Raw genomic sequence first — 23,791 nt, 5'->3', positions numbered from 1 at the left:
AGGTAAGTTTCTGACAGTGATCCTAGTCTAGTTGTAGTGCTTTCTCTTTTCCTTCTTTTCTTCCTTTATTTCTCCCTCTCTCTCCATCTACTCTGTACCACGCAGGATGTGTAAGAGCAGGGTTTTTTTTGTTTTTTTTTTTTTGGCGGTACGCGGGCCTCTCACTGTTGTGGCCTCTCTCGTTGCGGAGCACAGGCTCCGGACGCGCAGGCTCAGCGGCCATGGCTCACAGGCCCAGCCGCTCTGCGGCATGCGGGATCTTCCCGGACCGGGGCACGAACCCGTGTCCCCTGCATCAGCAGGCAGACTCTCAACCACTGTGCCACCAGGGAAGCCCTTTTTTTCCTTTTTTAACATCTTTATTGGAGTATAATTGCTTTACAATGGTGTGTTAGTTTCTGCTTTATAACAAAGTGAATCAGTTATACATATACATATGTTCCCATATCTCTTCCCTCTTACGTCTCCCTCCCTATCCCACCCCTCTAGGTGGTCACAAAGCACCGAGCTGATCTCCCTGTGCTATGCGGCTGCTTCCCACTAACTATCTATTTTACGTTTGGTAGTGTATATATGTCCATGCCACTCTCTCACTTTGTCACAGCTTACCCTTCCCCCTCCCCGTGTCCTCAAGTCCATGCTCTAGTAGGTCTGTGTCTTTATTCCCGTCTTACCCCTAGGTTCTTCATGACCTTTTTTTTCCTTAGATTCCATATATATGTGTTAGCATACGGCCTTTGTTTTTCTCTTTCTGACTTACTTCACTGTATGACAGACTCTAGGTCCATCCACCTCACTACAAATAACTCAATTTCGTTTCTTTTTATGGCTGAGTAATATTCCATTGTATATATGTGCCACATCTTCTTTATCCATTCATCTGTTGATGGACACTTAGGTTGCTTCCATGTCCTGGCTATTGTAAATAGAGCTGCAATGAACATGGTGGTACATGACTCTTTTTGAACAACCTAATCCAAAAATGGGCAGAAGACCTAAATAGACATTTCTCCAAAGAAGATATACAGATTGCCAACAAACACATGAAAGGATGTTCAACATCATTAATCATTAGAGAAATGCAAATCAAAACTACAATGAGATATCTCACACTAGTCAGAATGGCCATCATCAAAAAATCTAGAAACAGTAAATGCTGGAGAGGGTGTGGAGAAAAGGGAACACTCTTGCACTGTTGGTGGGAATGCAAGTTGATACAGCCACTATGGAGAACAGTATGGAGGTTCCTTTAAAAACTAAAAATAGAATTACCATACAACCCAGCAATCCCATTACTGGGCATATACCCTGAGAGCAGGTGCTTTTATAGCATGGCAGGGACACAGCAACAGAAAATGAAGAAGAGTCAGCCGGGATGGAGGAAGGAGTGGAATGACAGAAGGCTGGTGCCAGAGAGGTCTGTGGAAGAGAAGAGAGATAATTCTTTCAAGGGGGAGCAGCTTCCAGGATAAGAGGAAGTTTAGAGAGTTAAATGGATAACAAAGATCTTTCCGACATCTTTTTCTTCTATTGGTGCCACGCAGTTTACCCCTACCCCAAACCCCAGACCTCTGAAATCCTTCATTAAGGGTTAAATTATTGTTTACTGCTTTCCTGGAAGTTAGAGTGATGTTCCATTTGAGTGCAGTAGCCCTATTACAATCAGTTTATACAACTGGCTAATTACTGTTATTAAGATAATTTCATTCCCCACTGAAGAACTGGGGACATTCTGTGCAGATGACCCATTCTTCTGTCCCCAGCTATTCCATAGCTTTCCTGCCCATTCATTCCATCAGCAGTTTGGAGCACTTACTCTGGGTAAGGACTGTCCTAGACCCCAGAGGAACAGCAGGGACTAAACAGACTTGGTCCCCACCCTCGTATGCTCTGAAGAAATAAGGAGACACTGTGCAGAGTGTGACCTTGTGGTGGGTCAGGAACAGCCTTTCCAAGGAGGTAACATCTGAGCTGAGACCCTGTAGGAGCTGGAGGAAAAGTGCTCCAGGTGGAATGGACAGCAGGGCTAAGGTGCTAAGGCAGGAAGCTTGGCTTGTTTAGGGAATGGAGAGAAGGTCTGCAGGACAGGCAGACGGGGAGGGGTGATGAGCTCAGGGAGATGGGAGAGGCTGGGGGGTCAGGTCTCGGGGGCCTTATCCACCCTAAGGAGGAATGTAGATGTTAGCTGAAGACTTCAGGTTTGGAGAGCCCAAAGCCTGGGGAGGGAGGGCATCCTGGAGGCTTTGCCTCTAACTGCAAGCTGCTCCCCAGCTGCCAATGAGGCCAGAAGCGAGAGAGCATGGGGAGAAGGTACAGCCACCACGGGCACTGAAGGACCATGAGGCATCTGGGTCCTCCTCCACAAGCTCCAGACAGCGAGAAAATCCAGCAAGTTTCAGGAGGAGGATGTTCTCATAGGCACAAGCATTCCAAGAAACAGAGTTGAAGCCTAGACACGGCGACAAAGTCTGTACCTTCATCACCTGTACGTTCTCTCTTCCCCACGTGAAACTGCTGCCCTCCTCGGAGGAAGGAGAGATGGATCATTCCAAGGGGCACCCCAGGATGCAGATGTTACATACCCTTCTGCTGAGATTTTGTGGGTAAGAGTCAACGCCTGGTGGGGGAGGGGGGGCACGTGATGGGGCATGGGATTTCCTGCTACCTGCTACCATCCCGGCCTAGGACTGAGGTCAATCCCCATTGGCAACCCTTGAGGAAGGATAATAGAACTTCTGGGAACTTACCTGGAAATGCAAGGAACCAACTGAAACTTCATCCCATTTCTCTTCTTCAAAAGCCCTTGTTCCATTGGTAATAATATTGGCACGGAAACGTGAGATGAGATTGTTCACTGGGAATAATTCTTCCTTTCCATTCTCATCACTGTTTAAGACATACCAAAAAGAGAAAAGGTGGGGAGGGGTGGATAACTGCACTATTGTAATAATTCAACATTTCTACCACTCGATGCCTGAGTTCATCAACTGTACTCTGGCCTGAGGCTTCGATGATCAGAACAAGCTTTTATCATGAGTGCAAGGCCAAGAGACACACATCTGTTGGACAGACCTCCATGATCTCCCTGGAATATGGTCCTATCTCCATGGAGAAGCCCACAAGAGGCAGTGCAATGGGTGAGTAGATCTTTGCTGAAGAGATGAAAAACTTTGGAAACCAAGTGAACCGGGATCGAGTGAATAAACTTATGAGAAAATACCAATTCTACAGACTCAGGACAAGGCATTTAAAGACTGTCAACAGGCTTAATTATCAAGGACCTAAAACGTATCAAGAGCTCATACTCTTTTTGGATATTAGAACATCCTAAAGCAACATAGAGTATACATGGGAGGTTTTAATATTTATTTCCTATAGAGAACCGATTGGTGGTTGCCAGGGGTGGGGGGAAGGGTGGGCAAAATGGGTGAAAGGGGTCAAAAGATACAAACTTCCAGTTATAAAATAAACAAATCATGGGGATGTAATGTATAGCATGGCAACTATAGTTAATAATACTATATTGTCTAAAAAACGACTTATTACATATTTAAAAGGTGCTAAGAGAATAAATCTTAAGTACTCATAACAAGAAAAAAATTTTGCGGGACTTCCCTGGTGGTGCAGTGGTTAAGAATCCACCTGCCAGCGCGGGGGACGCGGGTTCAATCCCTGGTCTGGGAAGATCCCACATACCGTGAAGCAACTAAGCCCATGTGCCACAACTACTGAGCCTGCACTTTAGAGCCCGCGAGTCACAACTACTAAGCCCATGTGCCACAACTACTGAAGCACGCGTGACTAGAGCCCATGCTCCACAACAAAGACAAGCCACTGCAATGAGAAGCCTGAGCACCATACCAGAGTAGCCCCCGCTCTCTGGAACTAGAGAAAGCCTGCGCATAGCAATGAAGACCCAACACAGGCAAAAATAAATAAATAAATAAATTTATAAAAAATGAAAAAGATATAAACAATCTTTAAAAAAAATTTTCCAGTTACGTGTGATGACAGATGTTTCCTAGACTTACTGTGATCATTTCTCAGTATATACAAATATAGAATCATGTTGTACACCTGAAACTAATATAATGTTGCATGTCAATTGTATCTCGATTAAAAATTTTATTTCCGGGCTTCCCTGGTGGTGCAGTGGTTGAGAGTCCGCCTGCCGATGCAGGGGATGCGGGTTCGTGCCCCGGTCCAGGAGGATCCCACATGCCGCGGAGCGGCTGGGCCCGTGAGCCAGCACGTCCAGAGCCTGTGCTCCGCAACGGGAGAGGCCACAACAGTGAGAGGCCCACGTACCTCAAAAAAAAAAATTTTTTTCCTAGCTTCCATCCCGTTTGCAGTTTTAACTAAGCATATGCTATTTTTGTAATTCTTGTTTAAAATTTTTGTTTATTAGCACAAGTTACCATAAAACAGCTCCCTGCACCTCCATGCACCCCCTCCCCTAAGGTAAAAAAGCATCTGAAAACTTCAACAGAGGAACACACTGTCTGATCCCATTAAATTGAGTTTAAGAAAAGGTGAAACTATCTAGGGTGAAAGAAGGCATAACAGTGGCAACCTTCAGTGGGGTTGACTAAGAAGGGACATGAGGAAGGGGTCTATGGTTCTAGAAATGTTCTCTACTTGATCTGGATGGTGGTTACGTGGGTATATACATGTGTAAACATTCACTGAACTATGTACTTATGATTTTTGCACTTTGTTGTACTTTAATGAAAATTTTTGAAGTTTGAAGGGAGGGAAATCCTTGAGCATGACTGGAATTTGCCCTGGAGACAGAACTGAAAGACGCTGCGGGGGAGTAAGGGGTCCCATGTCTGTATCTCAAAGCCCCTGGCATGTGAAAAGCCAGGGACCAGGATACCCAAGTCCAACTTTACCACTATGTGCAACACCCACAATCGATGAGGACTGCAGGGCCCTTGTGGGAAATGAGAGGGTTAGCACTTTCCAGTCCTAAAATCCTTTGATTCTGGATTTACTGTCCAGGTTACAAACAACAACAACAACAACAAAACCCCAAAACAAACAAAAAACAAACAAAACAAACCCAACCCCCTTTGTGCTTTGTAATAGGGAAAGTTTTACGTCCAAAAGCTACCATGGCTGCATGGAGACAAAATCATCCATCAAATTTGAAAACAGAACCAGGGACGCTCACTATGTACTACCCACAGGCTGCTTCTCTTACCTTCGACCACCTGGCCTTCCTACCTCCTGCTTGTCAGCCCTGCACTAAACTAGGACTGCAGGAACCAGGGCTGCAGCAAACCTGTCCCTACCTCCTCTCTTTCCACACCAAGAATCCCAGAAAACTGCAGACCTGCTCCATCCAGGGCCCAGGGTACCTGAGGAAGGGGGTCACTCAGTACCAGGAAAACTCAGTGAACGCCCAGGGACCAGGCATCACACTTCAGCTCCTAAAGACGGCAGCCTGGACCTCGGCAAGGGAACACTGTTGTGTGTTTTTGCCAATGACTATAAACAGGAATTACTACAAACAGCCCATTTTTGTAGTTTTTATTAAACTATATGTGTACATGTTTGTTCATGTGCACACATGTGCCCAGGACCACAGGGCATGTGAGCGTCACAGGAGCCCTGGCTCACGGTGTTCACAGGTGTGGACCATGAATGATCTGCCGGTCCCAACTCTTACGTAAGAGCTGGGTGATTTTTCTTTTTTGCCCCAATTGTCTGATTACCTTGGGACTTCAATTTCCTCTGAAGGACAATGAGGGGGCTTGAATCAGCCAAGACCCTTTCTAGAGCTGACCTTTCCAGGACCCTTGGGAGATCCCTGGGAGTGAGCAGGCAAGGGTGCTAGTTCTGTCTGATGATACAAACAAATAGTATCTACAATTACAACTTTAAAAGCTTTCATAATCACTCTTCTTTTCACTCAAAATGACTGTGGAAGTAATGCAAGGCTCCTAGGGACCAGGGGACAGTGGGAGAGTGGGCAACAAAAGTGGGTCCAGGGGGCTTCCCTGGTGGTGCAGTGGTTGAGAGTCCGCCTGCCGATGCAGGGGGCACAGGTTCGTGCCCCGGTCCTGGAAGATCCCACATGCTGCGGAGCGGCTGGGCCCGTGAGCCATGGCCGCTGAGCCTGTGCGTCCGGAGCCTGTGCTCCACAACGGGAGAGGCCACAACAGTGAGAGGCCCGCGTACCGCAAAAAAAAAAAAAAGAGTGGGTCCAATTGCTGGCAATTACATTCAACTAAATGTTTAAGAATTGAAATGATTAAAAATGAGGGTTGGGATTCTCCACTAAGCATCTTGAGGGCATCAAGAAGGACATTGGAAGATAAAAGAGAACCCTCTGAAAGATAAAGGGAAACTGGCCTAAAAACTTTTGTGACTTCTCTGGGCCTCAGTTTCTCAATCAAGGGTCTGGACTCATGATTCTCAGATCTTTTCTCCCCAGGGAGGTGACCAGCTCACTCCGAGGGGCAAGTAGTTACACCTGTCTGCTATTCCCAAGGTAAATAGCAAATAGTACAGGGATTTTACCTGGTGCTTAATTGTCGCTGAAGTTCCAAAACACTGGATCTGTTTATCAGCAGATACTGTGCCTCATTCACCAGAGAGAGGGTGGCTGTTGTACAAGCAGATTGATCTAAAAGTGATGGAATATTTAAAAGAAGAGTTGCTGGAGAGGGAAACAACCTAAGTGTCCACTGATGGATAAATGGTTAAGGAAATGTGATATACATACACAGTGGAATATTATTCAGCCATAAAAAAATGAAATATCACCATTTAACGACAACATGGATGGACCTTGAGGGTATTATGCTAAGTGAAAAGTCAGACGGAGAAAGACATATACTGTATAATCTCACTTAGATACGGAATCTAAAACAAAACAAAACAAGCTCATAGATCCAGAGAACAGACTGGTGGTTGCCAGAGGCAGGGTGGGGGTGGGGGGGTTGGCAAAATAGGTGAAGGTCAAAAGGTATGAACTTCCACTTATAAAATATATAAGTCCTGGGGATGTAATGTCTAGTGTGGTGACTACAGTTAATAATACTGTATTGCATATTTGAAAGTTCTCATCATAAGAAAAAATTTTGTAACTGTGTGATGATGGATATTAACTGGATTATCATGATGATCATTTTGCAATATATACAAATGTCAAATTATTATGTTGTATGCCTGAAACTAATATAATGTTGTATGTCAATTATACCTAAATTTAAAAATTAAGATAAAATAAATTAGAAAAGAAGAGTGCTTTCTTGGAATGCAAATGAATCATGCTTCCATTGACTTGCATTTTTTTAATTTAATTTTTATCTTGTAGAGTGTAGTTGATTTACAATGTTGTGTTAGTTTCAGGTGTAAGCAAAGTGATTCAGCTATACATATACATATATTCATTCTTTTTCAGATTCTTTTCCCATATAGGTTATTACAGAATATTGAGTAGAATTCCTGGCCTGGTTAGTACTTGGATGGAAGACTTGCATTTTTAAACATTAGGGACTGTTTCTAAAGGAAAGAAAATGGTCCCCTGGAAATAAAAAATGTTCTAAGCATGGCTCAAACTTCTCAAAAACAGAAAGAACATAAGCTCCTAGAATATTCTGTTGATAATCTGGAAAAAAATAATAAAATTCTGAAGTTAAATTGTTCCAGCAAAGGAAACTTGGAGGCAACACTTAGAGGAGGAGAGATGGGGCTGCAGGGTGGAGGTGGGGAAGTGGTGGGGCGTGGTGGGGGTAGGGCCCTTCCCCAAGCAAGAAGGGCCTTGATGAGGGTCACAGGCTTAGTGAGAGCTTCTGAATCTGGTCAGTGAATCTACTCAGGGAGAAGCTGGGTTCTGCCCTTGGGCAAGTGTGTAATATTGACTCTAGAAATAAATAATACAAGTTTTAAAGCTACTGAAAAGAAAAAAAAAAAAAAAGAGTGGAGGAAAATATCAAGGGCCTCCAGAACTACTGCAGCCCATCACCCAGCTTCCAGCTCCCACTTTTTGGGCATGCCATAGCTGTCTTTATACAAGATGTTGATAATAAAGGCTGGCCGGGCCAAAACCTAGTGAGCTGTCTCTGACCTAGGCCTGTGGACCCCAGAGTACCTGAGAATGGACACTTCCAAGAGAATCGCTTACAGATTCTCTACTTCCATGTCTTCTTTGCTAAAATGGCTCTGTCAGAGCAGTGAGGTGCAATCCCAGGCCCCTCCACAAAAGGCCCTTCTCACCCTTCACAGGGCAAAGGCCGCACCTCTCCTATCGCGCATTGCCCCTGGGGGCTAAAAATCTCCAGGGTGGAAAACAAAAGACCAGTTCAAAACCCTGGGGTCTGTGCTGAGAAAATAAAAGTCTCTCAAGCTTGGGTGACTGATCCTCCTGTAGGTCAGATGGGCTCCAATTCTTTGCTAACCACAAAACTGCTGGAACTAATTAAGTTGTCAAGTGACAGATGATTAAAGTCATCTTGATGTTAGATCCCTGTGCCTCAGAAGAAAGGTTTGAGTGACAGCGCATTAACCAAACACCTTTATCCCCAGCTGTTTATTGACTTAAATAAGATTCTTCAGAAGAGAACCAGTGCTGAACACCAGCTATTCTGATCATAGGTGACAGTCATTCATGGACATGGGAATTAATCACAGGTGGCCAGCCATCTCATTAAGAGATTCATTTTCCACTATTTTTTTCTCTTTATGTTTAATAACTATTTTTCAAAATTTATAATATACTTTTGTTACTTTGATCAACTGTGTACTATTAAAAACTATGATAAGAACTCAACCTAGGAAAAATTTCCTAACACTGAGACTCTACAATCACAGGAAACTTTAAGAAATTTTATACATTTCAATTTATATATAATTTTAGTTTCAGATAAATATGATAGGGTGATCAAGGAAAGATTTTCAAGCATAAAATATATAACACTAAGATAAAATTCCTTCAAGGAAGTGGAATGGAAATACAAGTTGAAGAAAGAAAATGAAAGAAAGAAAATTTCTGTACATTAAAAAACAGTTTGTGGGGTGGGATGGGGAGGGTGGGAGGGAGGGAGACGCAGGAGGGAAGGGATGTGGGAACAGATGTATATGTATGACTGATTCACTTTGTTATAAAGCAGAAACTAATAAAAGAATATATATTGTTATTTAAAAATAAATGTAAAACTATCTAAATAACATATGATCCTCAGAATAATAAAAAGTACCAATATATAAAATAGAAAAAAAAACAGTTTGTTTATACACATATTTTTAAATTAATACTCATAAGACTCAAATCACTATGGTATTGAGACTCCACTGGCTTATATTTAAAAGGGCAATGTACAAGTTTTAATTTTAAATGACTACAGGCGTACATTGTTTTATTGCATTTCACTTTATCATGCCTCGCAAGTACCTCACAGGTATTAAGTTTTTTACAAATTGAATGTTTGTGGCAACCCTGCATCAAGCAAGTCTATTGCACCATTGTTCCAACTGTATTTGCTCACTTCATATCTCTGTGTTGCATTTTGGTAGTTCTCACAATATTTCAAACTTTTTCATTATTATATTTGTTATAGTGATCTGTGATCAGCGATCTTTGATGTTACTATGACTTGCTGAAGGCTCAGATGATGGTTAGAGTTTTTTAGCAAGTAAGTATTTTTAATTAAGTTATGCACACTGATTTTTAGACATAATGCTATTACATACTTAATAGATTACAATAAAGTGTAAACATAACTTTTATACACACTGGGAAACCAAAAAATTTTTGTGACTTGCTTTATTGTAGTGGTCTGGAACCGAACCCTCAGTATCTCCAAAGTAAGCCTGTATATTTGCAATATGCTGGAAATCACATCTTTTGCAACTTTTTTTTTTTAAATTTAGATGACAACGTAAAGAGGTAGTGTAGCTTTAAAAAATGTCTTCTAAGGTGTACCAACACAAAAATGTTCAAAGGCCTAGACCTAGACCATCAGAGACCTCTCCACCATAAATGGCATCCTTGAAGTACAATATTCACAAGCTGACACTCCTGATCCTGTATCGAGCAGCCAACAGATTCACTCTGCTCCCACCTTTGCCTACCCAGGCCCCATCTCCCACTAGGACAGTCACTGCCGCCTCCTGCCTGGCCTCTTTGCTTCCTTCATTTCCCCCTCCCTTGCAGCCTCCACACCTCACCAGGGGTGTCCTTCTAATGCAAGCTGCATCATGAAACTCCCCAGGGTAGAATTCTTCAGTTCTTCAACCTGAAGACAGTGCTTACTCACTCCTCAGCAGCACATTCATCTCTTCTCCCCAGCTCTGCCCCATCACTCCCCTACCCATGTCCAACCCTCCTAAACCCGTCTCTGAACCCATGAAATGCCAAGCTCTGCCATGCTGCTCCTCAGTAATCTTCTTGCCTCTCTCTTTCTGGAACACTTCTACTCTCCTGTTAAGATGCAACTCCAAACTCACCTCTTCCCTGAAGCCCTCCATGACTCACTCCAGGTGTAGAATTACAAGCCAGTCTCCCAGGGAGCTAGTGACTAAGCCAGGTCATTCCTGCACAAACCAGTAATGTGGCAACTCTCCAGTCCATTCATTTATTCATCTGGTATTTACTGAGCAACTACTATGTGCCAGGTCTGTTCTAAGCCCTGAACAAAGCAGAGAAAAATCCCTCCCTCACAGAGCTTATGATCTAACACAGGGAAGGCAGAACATAAACAGGATAACTGAGTCAAATGCATGGCCTATAGGATGTGAAAAGTGCCACAGAGAAAAATAAAACAGGGAATGAGCTGGAGGTTCAGGTAGGGGCCCTGGTTCTAAGGAGGGCAGCCAGGCAAGGCTCCCCCGAGCAGGCGACATTTGAGCAGACACCTGAAAACCCTCTCTTCCTATACGGTACCGTTAGCTCAAAGTACTTTCTTCTCCGCTGTCTCATTTTATGCTCACAGCAGCTTATGGCAGGAAAAACTGTCAAAACCCTTAAATCTAAGTAGATGACATGCTGTCACAATGTTCTGCCATCGAGTTCTACAGAAGTTCAACACCCTGAGGTTCAAGGATTTGCCAAGGTCTCAACAACTATTTGGTGTCAGGGCCAAGACTAGAAATCCAGATTTTCTTAGTATACAGCAAGCTACCAAAGTTTTTCTTTAACAAAACTTAATTGTGCTTCTAAACATGCAGGACTGAGGCAGAGAGCTTGAGCAGAGGCTGCAAGCCCCCCTCGGCCTCCTTGGGCTCATCCTGGAGACCACACATGGGTCCTGCTGACCTGGGGGCCACTACAGCACCTTTCTGCCAGAGGCTGACCACCCCTACTTTCTGTTCATGAGCACGTTTGCCCTGTCAATCCATTTTGTGGGCTGATTTTCACGTCTGCAAGGGTAAACCCAAGTGCCTGTCCCCTAAGAAGCCATCCGAAATGTGATACCTTTGCCTCGTTTCTTCCTTGCATTTCTTTGAAAGTCTGAACTTTGTTTGATTAAATGATATGGACGGCCAAAAAACTTTGACAACCAGCTTGAAATTTTTTCTCCACAGTCATAAGTATTTACCCTGGCAGAAAAAAAAAAAAAAGGAAAGATGTTATGTAGTATTCCTTTAAATAATTGAAATAGCAAGAAGTTATGTAATATAATATTATATAATTAATATAATATAATATAATATAATATAATATATAATATAAAAACATGAAGCCCCCAACAAGACAGAAATCTAAAGTGACAAGTGTGCTTAGGAAATCGCAATGAGATTTCCAAGGCACAGGAAGGCCTGGGATCTGGAGCTTATGCAAAGCTTTCAGATCAAATTAAAAGCTTTAGAAATTTCTCTTGAAAGACTTTGTTTATATTACTTACAGCCACTGAGAACCACAAAGCTTGGAGTTTAAGAGCTTCCAGAGCATTATTTTGCTTTAAGAAGCTCTGGAACCCAGACCGGTGTCCTGGTTTTTTTTTACTATAGGCCTGACTGGAATATCTTCTCTCATGGCCACGCTGTAGGGACTGACGTGTTTGGTTTCTGAAAAGAACACTATGGCCATAAGTCACCGATATAAGTACTTTTTTTTTTTTTTTTTTTTTGCTATACACCGGCCTCTCACTGTTATGGCCTCTCCCGTTGCGGAGCACAGGCTCCAGACGCGCAGGCTCAGCAGCCATGGCTCACGGGCCCAGCTGCTCCACAGCATGTGGGATCCTCCCGGACTGGGGCACGCACCCATGTCCCCTGCATCGGCAGGCGGACTCTCAACCACTGCGCCACCAGGGAAGACCATAAGTACATTTTTTTTTTTTTTTTTTTTTTTTTTTTTTGCATTACGCGGGCCTCTCACTGTTGTGGCCTCTCCCGTTGCGGAGCACAGGCTCTGGACGCGCAGGCTCAGCGGCCATGGCTCACGGGCCCAGCCGCTCCGCGGCATGTGGGATCCTCCCGGACAGGGGCACGAACCCGCGTCCCCTGCATCGGCAGGCGGACTCTCAACCACTGCGCCACCAGGGAAGCCCCCATAAGTACATTTTTTGATCTGGTTTTTAAAAACTCTTCAAACTTCTAGAATTTTTAAATAGAATTTTAAAATTTTTAAAAATTATAATCTACACATCATCAGAGCTAATCATGCAAAATTGCTAATAACTTACATTGGGATTACAAGATAGATATTATTGAAAACTTGTCCTTAATTTTTACTGGGAAAAATAGCTGCCTTTAGGCTCTAGAAAGGAAAGGGAAGAATGAAACCTTGCTTTGTAGACATTCTCTCTGGTGCTTTGAGAGATGCACCTAAGTCCATTTTTCATTATATTGAGTACTTGTGGTTCTGAGTATAAGAAGCCTGACCTCTAGCTATCGAAAAGCTTTATTAACCAGAAAACGCCATTCCTCTCAGTTGCAGCTAAATGAAATCTACAACCAGGGAAGAGCCTGATAAATAATTGCAGGTACCCCTAGATGGCTATATTTCTCTCTATGAGAAGATTTGCTATAGTGACATGCAGAAATGTTTACCCAAAATTCATTGCCCTAATTGAAAATGTGCTATGATGAGTGTTTAAATCTGCACAAGAACTAGCAAGAGGATGCAGAGTGTGCTCACCCCTTGGGCTCCAGGATGGGCCAGGGCCCATGACGCTCAATTGTATAGAGCACGATCTTCACGCTATCACCTTCCCACCTTTCCTGAGCATGTAGCCCTTCATCATCCCAGCGTGACCTGGGGCACTAACAACTTGAGTCCAATTTGGATGTAGCTTGAGTATTTGACACATCATTTCATGACTTACTTGTTTGCAGTGCAGAAGGAAATGTACTCTGACTCAGTACTATGCATATAACCGACTACTGAGCACAAACATACCCACCCACTACTTTATTGTGTTAACTAATAGGCAATTAGCATTTTAAAAGACTTCTACTTGGGGCTTCCCTGGTGGCAGCAGTGGTTGAGAGTCCTCCTGCCTATGCAGGGGACACCCGTTCGTGCCCCGGTCTGGGAGGATCCCACATGCTGCGGAGCGGCTAGGCCCGTGAGCCATGGCTGCTGAGCCTGCGCATCCGGAGCCTGTGCTCCGCAATGGGAGAGGCCACAACAGTGAGAGGCCCGCGTACCGCAAAAAAATAAAAATAAAATAAATAAATAAAAGACTTCTACTATATATAAATCCCTACTGAACCGTTAGAGTTAACCATTTTAGCATTTGGGGGGTAAACTAGTTGGGGTATTAGATGCACTGGGAACCCATCAGATAGGGGCCCACAATCAGAAAATTTGTATTCTATGTGTTTTCAGGTTGAAATTAGATTTAGGTTAAAAGGGATGCAGAAATTTGATGTATTCAATAAATTGATTTGTAGATATTTATGATCAAGAAAGAAAATGAAATCCTATAACCCTCATTTTCTACGTTTCCTAGAATTCAGCAGATGATATATCATCAGTAACTCAGATTAGGTAATAATCCACAACTATATGGAAATTAATTGTTGAACTATCACCTGAAAGTTCTACAACCCGAGGGACATCTTGACACCCCCCTCATCTTCCACATCCAATTCATTGGCGAGTTCAGGTTATTCTACCTCCAGAATATATTATATCTGATGCCCACCTGATTTTCTCTCTGACCCTGATCCAAGCCTCCATCTCATCTCACCTGTGTTACTAACACAGATGCTCAGCTGGCCTTCCCACTTGCACCTTTATCATCTTCCAACTTTTCTACACCCACCAGCCAATCTTTTCAAGCTATGAATCGAGTCCCTTGACTCACCATTCCCCTGCGGCCACCCCTCTGAGCTCCATGATGCCTCCTCCAAACTGTCCCCTGCCTCACCTCACCTCCCTCCACACCACACTGTTCCAGGGTCTACAGGAAGCAACACAGACAGTCCTGCTCTCTCAGGGTCAGCATTCTAGCAGGAGGGACTGAAGGTATATGTTGGGGAAAAGATTAATGAGAAGGAGAAGAATTCAGCAGAGCAAGTGGAGAGGGAGGGGCTAGCTCCCGGGGGAGGTCAGGTGGGCCCTCTGAGAAGGAGGTTTTTCAGCACAGACCCGATGGAGGTGAGGAAGTGAACCCTGCGGGGGTATAAACAGGGAAAGAGCATTCCAGGCAGAGGGAGCAGCAAGTGCCAAGTCCTAAGGAGGGAGCATGCTTAGTAGGTGTGAAGAAGAGTTAGGAGCCAGTGTGGTTGGAGTGGAGTGTGCGAGGGGGAAGCGGCAGCAGACTGGACAGAGGACGCAGCCGAGGGCCGATGGCACAGGGCAATGCTCTCCTCCCCGCTCTGAGCCGCCCTGCGGCTAGACCTGCGAGTGTCACCTGCTGCGGCCTCACCTGTCCGCACAGACCTTGCTTTGGCAAATCTGAGCCGGTTTGCTGTTCTCCTCAAGTGGCACCGCTATAGGCTCCATCCCTATTGAATAAAGGTTAGAGACAAATTTATCATCATGGAAAAAAAAACAAGTATGTCCAAAAAAAGTCCATTATCCTGAAATATAGAAGAATTTTAATGACCCTGGAAATTGGTTGAATGAAGTAAGTGGCTGAGTCTTGGAAATCTCTTTATAACACAGAGATTCTCTTCATCATTATTGGTACCACCAACAGCGTGTGCATTGAGCAGCTTTGTCATGGAAGACTCTGCACTGGGGCAGTCACGTCCACAGTCCCTGGAATACTACAAATTCCTCTGAAAGCTTTCTCTACCTCTGCATGACTCCACATCCTGACATCATTGCTCACTAAGCTACCTTAGATCCTTTAGAAATAGGCAGGCAGACATGAAGGCTCACTCTGTAAGGATGTCAGCATAGTGTCAATTCTCAGTAGCCCCTAGGAATCAGCATCAAATTGGATTCCTGCGTCAATCATCATTATCACCAAGGAAAAAAAACCCCAGAAATCTGTTATTATGTCAGTGGGGTTGAGAAGCCATTCTTTTCTAAAAAATTGTTACATACATCATACATACAAAGGAGTGTTTAACATATATACATAGTGGTCTAAAGAATAATAAACACTCATATACCCAGTACTCAGCTAAAGTGGTATTCATTCTTTCAATAGATTTAGAATAAAATATGTGGAAGAAACTAGAGGAAACTGATCCATGACCACTGATGAGTGAAAGACCTTTGCTAAAGGCTGGAACGGCTGAGGGCCTCTGCCACTCTGCACTCCTCCTCATCCTTCGTGAGTCATTAAAAATATAGGGAACTGCATGAAGCCAAGACACCTGAGCGGAATTTGTGGCGGCTCCTACTCTGTGGGCTCCTCCTGTGTGGCCCACCCATGTCCTGCACCCTCTCAGCATTGCCGCCAGTCACACTGCTCACTGGCATGACCCAACCTGCCCCCAGCAAGCCACATCAAGCACACCTGTATCCCTGCTCATGCTGGTCCTGCTTCATCACACACAGCACAGCAACAGGTACATCCATTCCTACTCACAAGCTTCAGATCATGACTGCTACCCAGACCCATGCCAATCATGACAAGCCTTTCACCACAACAAAGACAGAGAAGTAACAATATGCGTAAGAGGTATTTCATCAGCTCTGTCCCCTGCTTGTCCATGTCTTACACAAGCACGACCAGTTCCACACTCCTGTCCCTGTGTGGGGAAGGTCAGAAGGGGCCTCATCCAGAAAGCTCCAGAAGTTTGGAGAGTGCTGTGCTAAGTGATTAGAGATGCTGCTGTGTCAAAAGGCTGTTCATGGGGCTTCCCTGGTGGTGCAGTGGTTGGGGGTCTGCCTGCCAATGCAGGGGACGCGGGTTCGTGCCCTGGTCTGGGAAGATCCCACATGCCGCGGAGTGGCTGGGCCCGTGAGCCGTGGCCGCTGGGCCTGTGCGTCCGGAGCCTGTGCTTTGTGGCGGGAGAGGCCACAGCAGTGAGAGGCCTGCGTACCACAAAAAAAAAAAAGGCTGTTCATGGAAGGATGGGATTGTACCGGGTGTGCACCCACAGGGGAGAATGGTAAAGTGAGTCCTGGAACATTGGTTATGAGGAAGTAACCACAGCAGGGGGACAGCACGTGTACAAATGCACGGCGGAAATGCACCCCTGGGCTGCCAGCAGGAGGCCTGCGCTCAGCCTCTTTCTACCCTTACCCAAGACTCCGCACAAATCATATATAATCATAAATATGGCCCTCAGCTGGCTTATAAAGGTAATCGCAGGCCTCTTGTTAAACAGGCAACCTAATCTGGGGTCCCCATATGGATTGAGCTCAAGGGCTACCCCAAACAAAGTTCATGGGGATTGAGCTCATTCCGGATATACTAAGCCCTGTGCTTGTACAGCTCAGAGATACAGAGAAATAAAAGATTCCAACATCTGGACTCAAGATACCTGAAAACTTTTGGAGTGACAAGTCATTTACATAAAACAATTATAATGCCTTGTTTTAATGTTTATTATTTAGGGCCAAAAGTTTGTCCTCCATACGTGTCCTGCAAAGGATGACTTTCCTCCACCCACAGTGCTGGAAGTCCCTACAAGTGAGCAGAACATCTGATATACCACACCACCTCACAAAGTGCTGCTGATTTGGAGTGGAAGATATTTGAGTATTTGTTTTCTCTCTCTCTTATTCCTTATATTCTGGGATAAATCCTATTTAGTCATGATATACATTTTTATGCTTCAGAGAATAGAAAGAAGAGTAACCCATTCAACTCTTTTTGTATGTTAATATCCTGGGTATCCAAACTTAAACAAGTATAATAAAAGAGGGTAACATCTTAATTCAAAGAAATGGAAAGATATCCCATGCTCTTGAATTGGAAGAATTAATACTGTTAAAATGGCCATACTACCCAAAGTAATCTAAAGATGTAATACGATCCCTATCAAATTACCCATGACATTTTTCACAAAACTAGAACAAATACTCCTAAAATTTATATGGAACCACAAAATACCCAGAATTGCCAAAGAAATTCTGAGGAAAAAGAACAAAGCTGGAGGGACTTCCCTTGTGATGCAATGGTTAGGAATCCCATTGCCAATGCAGGGGACATGGGTTTGATCCTTGGTCTGGGAAGATGCCACATGCCACAGAGCAACAGAGCCCATGTGCCACAGCTGCTGAGCCTGCACTCTGGAGCCTGCAAGCCACAATTACTGAGCCCACGTGCCACAACTACTGAAGTCCGCACACCTAGAGCCCATGCTCCACAACAAGAAAAGCCACCGCAATGAGAGGCCCACACACTGCAACAAAGAGTATCCCCTGCTCACTACGACTAGAGAAAAGCCCACGCACAGCAACAAAGACCCAACACAGCCAAAAATAAATAAATTTATTTATTTATTTATTTATTTTTAAATAAAAGAACAAAGCTGGAGACATAACCCTCCCAGACTTCAGACAATACTACAAAGCTACAGTAATCAAACAGCACAGCATTGACACAAAAACAGACATATGGATCAATGGAACAGAATAAAGAGCCCAGAAATAAACCCACACACCTACGGTCAATTAAACTTCAACAAAGGAGGCAAGAATATACAATGGAGAAAAACAGTCGCTTCAGCAAGTGGTGTTGGGAAAGCTGGACAGCCACATGTAAATCAATGATGTTAGAACACACCCTCACATCATACGCAAAAATAAACTCAAAATGGCTTAAAGACTTAAGCATAAGACATGACACCATAAAACTCCTAGAAGAGAACATAGGCAAAAAATTCTCTGACATAAATCATATCAATGTTTTCATATGTCAGTCTCCCAAGGCAATAGAAATAAAAGCAAAAATAAACAAATGGGACCTAATCAAACTTACAAGCTTTTGCACAGCAAAGGAAACCATAAACAAAATGAAACAACTGCCTACAGACTGGGAGAATATTTGCAAATGATGTGACCAACAGGGCTTAATTTCCAAAATATACAAACAGCTCATATAGCTCAATAACAAAAAAGCAAACAACTCAGTCAAAAAATGGGCAGAAGACCTAAACAGACATTTCTCTAGAGAAGACACACAGATGAGCAATAGGTGCATGAAAAGATGCTCAACAGCAATTAATTAGTAGAGAACTGCAAATCAAAACTACAAAGAGGTACCACCTCACACCAGTCAGAATGGCCATCACTAAAAAATCTATAAATAACAAATGCTGGAGAGGGTGTGGAGGAAAGGGAAACCTCCTCCACTGTTGATGGGAATGTAAACTGGTGCAGCCACTATGGAGGTTCCTTAAAAAACTAAAAATAGAATTACCATATGATCCAGAAATCCCACTCCTGGGAATATATCCAGAAAAAAAAATAGTTCAAAAAGATACATGCGGGGCTTCCCTGGTGGCGCAGTGGTTGAGAGTCCACCTGCCGATGCAGGGGACACGGGTTCGTGCCCTGGTCTGGGAAGATCCCACATGCCGTGGAGTGGCTGGGCCCGTGAGCCATGGCTGCTGAGCCTGCGCGTACGGAGCCTGTGCTCTGCAATGGGAGAGGCCACAACAGTGAGAGGTCCATGTACCGTAAAAAACAAACAAACAAACAAACAAACAAAGATACATGCACCCCAACGTTCACTGCAGCACTATTTACAATAGCCAAGACATGGAAGCAACCCAAATGTTCATCAACAGATGAGTGGATAAAGAAGATGTGGTATATATATATGCAATGGAATATTACTCAACCATAAAAAAGAATGATATAATGCTATTTGCAGCAACATGGATGGACTTAGAGATTATCATACTAAGTGAAGTAAGTCAGACAGAGAAAGACAAATATCATACAATATCACTTATGTGTGGAATCCAAATAATGATACGAATGAACTTATTTACAAAACAGAAACAGACTCACAGACATAGAAAACAAACTTATGGTTAAAGGGGGGGATAAATTAGGAGTTTGAGATTAGCAGATACAAAAATTATATATGAAATACATAAACAACAAGGTCCTACCGCATAGCATAGGGAACTATATTCAGTATCTTGTAATAAACTATAATGGAAAAGAATCTGAAAAGTATATATATATATATATATATATATATATATATATATATATATATACATATATTTATAACTGAATCATTTTGCTTATACCAGAAACTAACAACATTGTAAATCAACTATACTTCAATAAAAAAAAATTTTTTTAATAAGATAACTTCTCAATCTTACTAATAAGAATAGGTACAAAAATCCCAGTAAAATATTAGCAAACTAAATCCATCAGTGTATCAAAAAATCATTGCCAAATAGTGTTTTTCTTTTCTCCAAGAATGCAAGGATAGTTCAGTACTAGACAATCTACTAATGTTAAGACATCACACTAATAGACTATAGGGAAAAAATATAACCAACAGATGCAGAAAGAGCATTTAGTAAGAACTATTAGTCATGATAAAACTTTTGACTAAATTAAAAAAAACTACTTTAGCCTGGTAAAACTAATCTATTAAAAATGTACAATAAATACAACTCTTACCTTTGAAATTTTAGAAGCATTTTATTCAAGTCAGTAATAAAAAAGGATATTTTCCATCACTGCTCCATGCAGTAAGAAAAGAAGAAAAAAGAGGGAGTGAATAAAAATTGAAAAGGAAGATATGAAACTGTCATTATTAGAAGATGATATGCTTATTTATATAGAACATGCGAGAAAATCTTCAGACCAACTAATAAAACTAACAGGAATTCAGAAAAAGTACTGGGTAAAACACTGATATACGAAAGTCAACAGTGTTTCTATACTACAACAGTGTTTCTATACTACAAAAATAACCAATTAAAACATTTAATAGAAAAAAAAAGATAGTGCTCAAAATACTCAAATAAACAATTATATAACAAAAAATGTGCAAAATTTTTCTGGAAAATATTATTTAAATTATTTTAATAAATTATTATTAAAATTTTGGAGTGGGCTTCCCTGGTGGCGCAGTGGTTGAGAGTCCGCCTGCCGATGCAGGGGACACGGGTTCGTGCCCCGATCCCGGAAGATCCCACATGCCGCGGAGCGGCTGGGCCCGCGAGCCATGGCCGCGGAGCCTGTGTGTCCGGAGCCTGTGCTCCGCGACGGGAGAGGCCACAGCAGTGAGAGGCCCGCATACAGCAAAAAAAAAAAAAAAAAAAAAAAAAAATTTTGGAGTAAAGAAATCTTCATGGAGAGAGATACTATTTATATATAGAGAACTCAATATTATATGATATAAATTCTGAAATTAATTTATGATATTACAGTCAAAATATGATTACAAAATATGTAATTTTGCAATCAAAATCCCAATGAAAATAATAGAGAATGTCAGAATGGATAAAAAGCATGAGCCAACTGTATGCTGGATACAAGAAACTCACTTCAAATATGATATAGGCAGATTAAATGTAAAATGGAGCCATAAAGAAAATGAAAAGGAAGTCTACACAATGGGAGAAAATATTTGCAAATATGATCTAAAGAGTGACTTATATTCAAATATATAAAGAATTCTTACAACTCAATAATTAAAAAATAAGTAAGCAAAGAATTTAAATAGATATTTTTCTGAAGAAGATATACACATGGACAATAAACACATAAAAAGATGGTCAGTATCATTAGTCATTAGGGAAATGCAAGTCAAAACCATGTGAGGTACTGCTACACACCCATTAGGATGGCTATTAAAAAAAACAACAACAGAAAATAACAAGTGTTGGGGAAGATGTGGAGAAATTGGAAGCTTCATATGTTGCTGGTGGAAATGTAAAATGGTGATGGAGTCACTTTGGAAATGCTAAACACAGAGTTATCATATGACCCAGCAATTGCACTCCTAGGTATATATCCAACAGAATTGAAAACATATGTCCACACAAAAATTTATACATAAATGTTCACAGCGGCGTTATTCATAATAACCACAAATGGAAACAATCCAAATATCCATCAACTGATGAATGGATAAAAAAAATATGGTATATCTATACAATGGAATATTATTCAACAATATGGATGACCCTTAAAAACATTACACTAAGTGAAAGAAGCCAGTCATATATTGTTTCCATTTATATGAAACATCCAGAATAGGCAACTCCATAGAAACAGATAGTAGATTAGTGGTTGCCAGAAGCCGGGGATAAGGTTGGAAATGGGGAGTGACTGCTAATGTGTATGGGGTTTCTCTTTGAGGGCGATGAAAATGTTCTAAAATTGATTGTGGTGATGGTTGTACAACTTTGTGAATATACCAAACATATCATTGAATGGTACACTTTAAATGAATACATTTTATGGGATGTTACATAAATATCGATAAAGCTAGAAGAAATAAATATAAAGGTGGAAAATGATACACCATGTAAACACTAACCAAAAGAGAGCTGAATGGCTATATTCATATCAGACAAAGAATTTCACACTTCACACTTTGGAACAAAGAAAATGACCATGTATAAAGAGGAGCATTACTTAGGGAACAATTCACCAAGGACACATAATAATACTAAGTGAAGCAAAAACTAAGAGAACTAAGGAAAAAATAGACAAATCCACAATTACAGTTGGGGACTTCAACACTCTTCTTTCAGTAATCAACAGAACTGGTAGCGAGTACATAAAAATTCAGCAAGTATAGAGAAAAACAGCAATACCATCAACCAACTGGTATAGAACTTACATCTATAGAACACTCCACCCAACAACAGGATACACATTCTTTTCAAGTGTATATGGAACACTCACGGCAATAAATCATATACTTGGTCATAAACCAAACCTTAACAAATTTAATTTAAAATCTATAAAGTATGTTCTCTCTTTTGGAGAGTTTATGGAATTAAACTGAGAATCAATAACAGAATGAAAACAGAAACATCTCCAAATATATAGAAATTAACACACTTCCGTAATCCATGGGTCAAAATGAATATAAAGAGAACAAGTAAGGACATAAAAAGATGCTTAACATCATTAGCCAGTAGGGAAATGAAAATTAAAATCATGACGAGATAGGAGTTCCCTGGTGGCCTAGTAGTTAGGATTCCAGGCTTTGACTGTTGTGGCCTGGGTTCAATCCCTGGTCAAGGAACTGAGATCCTGCAAGCCACATGGTACGGCCAAAAAAAAAAAAAAAAAAATCATGATGAGATGCCATTACACACCTATTAAAAGAAATAAAACAAAAAATACTGACAATACCAAAAGCTGACAGAATGTGGAACAACTGGAACTCTCATACATTGCTGGTGGGAATGAAAAATGACACGGTCATTCTAGAAAATGGTTTGGCAGTTTCTTTTAAAGGTAAACATATCCTTACCATATGACTCAGCAATCAACGCCTAGTATTTATTCTAGAGAAATGAAAACTTGTGATCAACCAAAAACCTGCACATGAATGTTTAGAGTAGCTCTATTCATAATTGCTCAAAACTGGAAACAATCCTAATGTCCTTTAACAGATGAATGGATGAACACACCCTAGTATATCCATGCAATGGAATACTACTCAACAATAAAAAAAAGAATAAACTACCGATTCATGTAGTAACTTAGATGGGACTTAAACGCATCATGCCAAGTGAAAGAAGCCAATGTCAGAAGGTCACATATTGTATATTCTATTTATATAACATTCTCAAAAAAATAAAACTATAGTGATAGAGAACAGATCTCTGATTGCCAGGTGTTAAGGGTGGGGAGAAGAGAGACTATAAAGGGATAGCATGAGGGAGTTTTCTGGGATGATGGAACTGTTTTGTACCTTGATGATGGGAGTGACTACACAAATCTGTGCATGTGTTGAAATTCATAGAGGGAACAAAGGCCAAGAATAGCCAAGACAATCTGGAAGCATGAGGTAGAAGGACATGCCCTACCAGATATCAAAATTCATTCTATAGTTATTAACATTGGCTTATTGGTTCAAGAAAAAATAAACCACTGGAACAGAATAGAACACCTACAGCCAAGAAACATAATCATTGAATATATGGAAATGGGATATATCACAAAAGTACAGATATAAGTTAGGAGGGAAATTGGAATATTCTATACATGGTAGGTGGGGTGTGGAAGGAGAAGGAATGAGACCAAGGAGAAGTACATAGGGAATTTCAGCTATATCTGTAATGTTTTTATGTCTTAAAAGAAGGAGGAGGAGGAAGAGGTGGCGGAGAAGGGAGAAAGGAGGGGGGTAGTGGGAGGTAAGAGAACTGGGGAGGAGTAGGGAGAGGAGGAGGAGAAATTGAAGCAAATGTGGCCAAATGTGAAGGTTTGTTAAAACTGGATGCTGTAAGTACGTATTATAGTATTCTCTATACTTGTGCTGTC

General features: G+C 41.9%; 1 protein-coding gene across 3 annotated transcripts in view; it reads right to left on the bottom strand.

Annotated features, from left to right (window-relative positions):
* MOCOS (molybdenum cofactor sulfurase) overlaps positions 1-23,791 on the bottom strand; it is a gene marked incomplete at its 5' end in the record, with an annotated part of 55,774 nt that overhangs the window by 5,861 nt on the left and 26,122 nt on the right. For 2 of the 3 annotated variants that reach the window (XM_082640052.1, XM_082640053.1), the window contains 4 exons: positions 2,748-2,886; positions 6,529-6,634; positions 11,426-11,550; positions 14,832-14,910. In XM_082640052.1, the coding sequence (XP_082496178.1) occupies positions 2,748-2,886; positions 6,529-6,634; positions 11,426-11,550; positions 14,832-14,910 (449 nt within the window). Of the gene's footprint in view, positions 1-2,747; positions 2,887-6,528; positions 6,696-11,425; positions 11,551-14,831; positions 14,911-23,791 lie in introns of those variants that run through there. The other variant, XM_082640054.1, reaches the window with a different exon arrangement.

The sequence above is a fragment of the Mesoplodon mirus genome (assembly GCF_964341445.2).
Source record: "Mesoplodon mirus genome assembly, chromosome: 13".
Taxonomy (NCBI): Eukaryota; Metazoa; Chordata; class Mammalia; order Artiodactyla; family Ziphiidae; genus Mesoplodon; species Mesoplodon mirus.
Note: the sequence above shows the minus strand (reverse complement) of the source record. Positions and strands in the feature narration are given on the sequence as shown.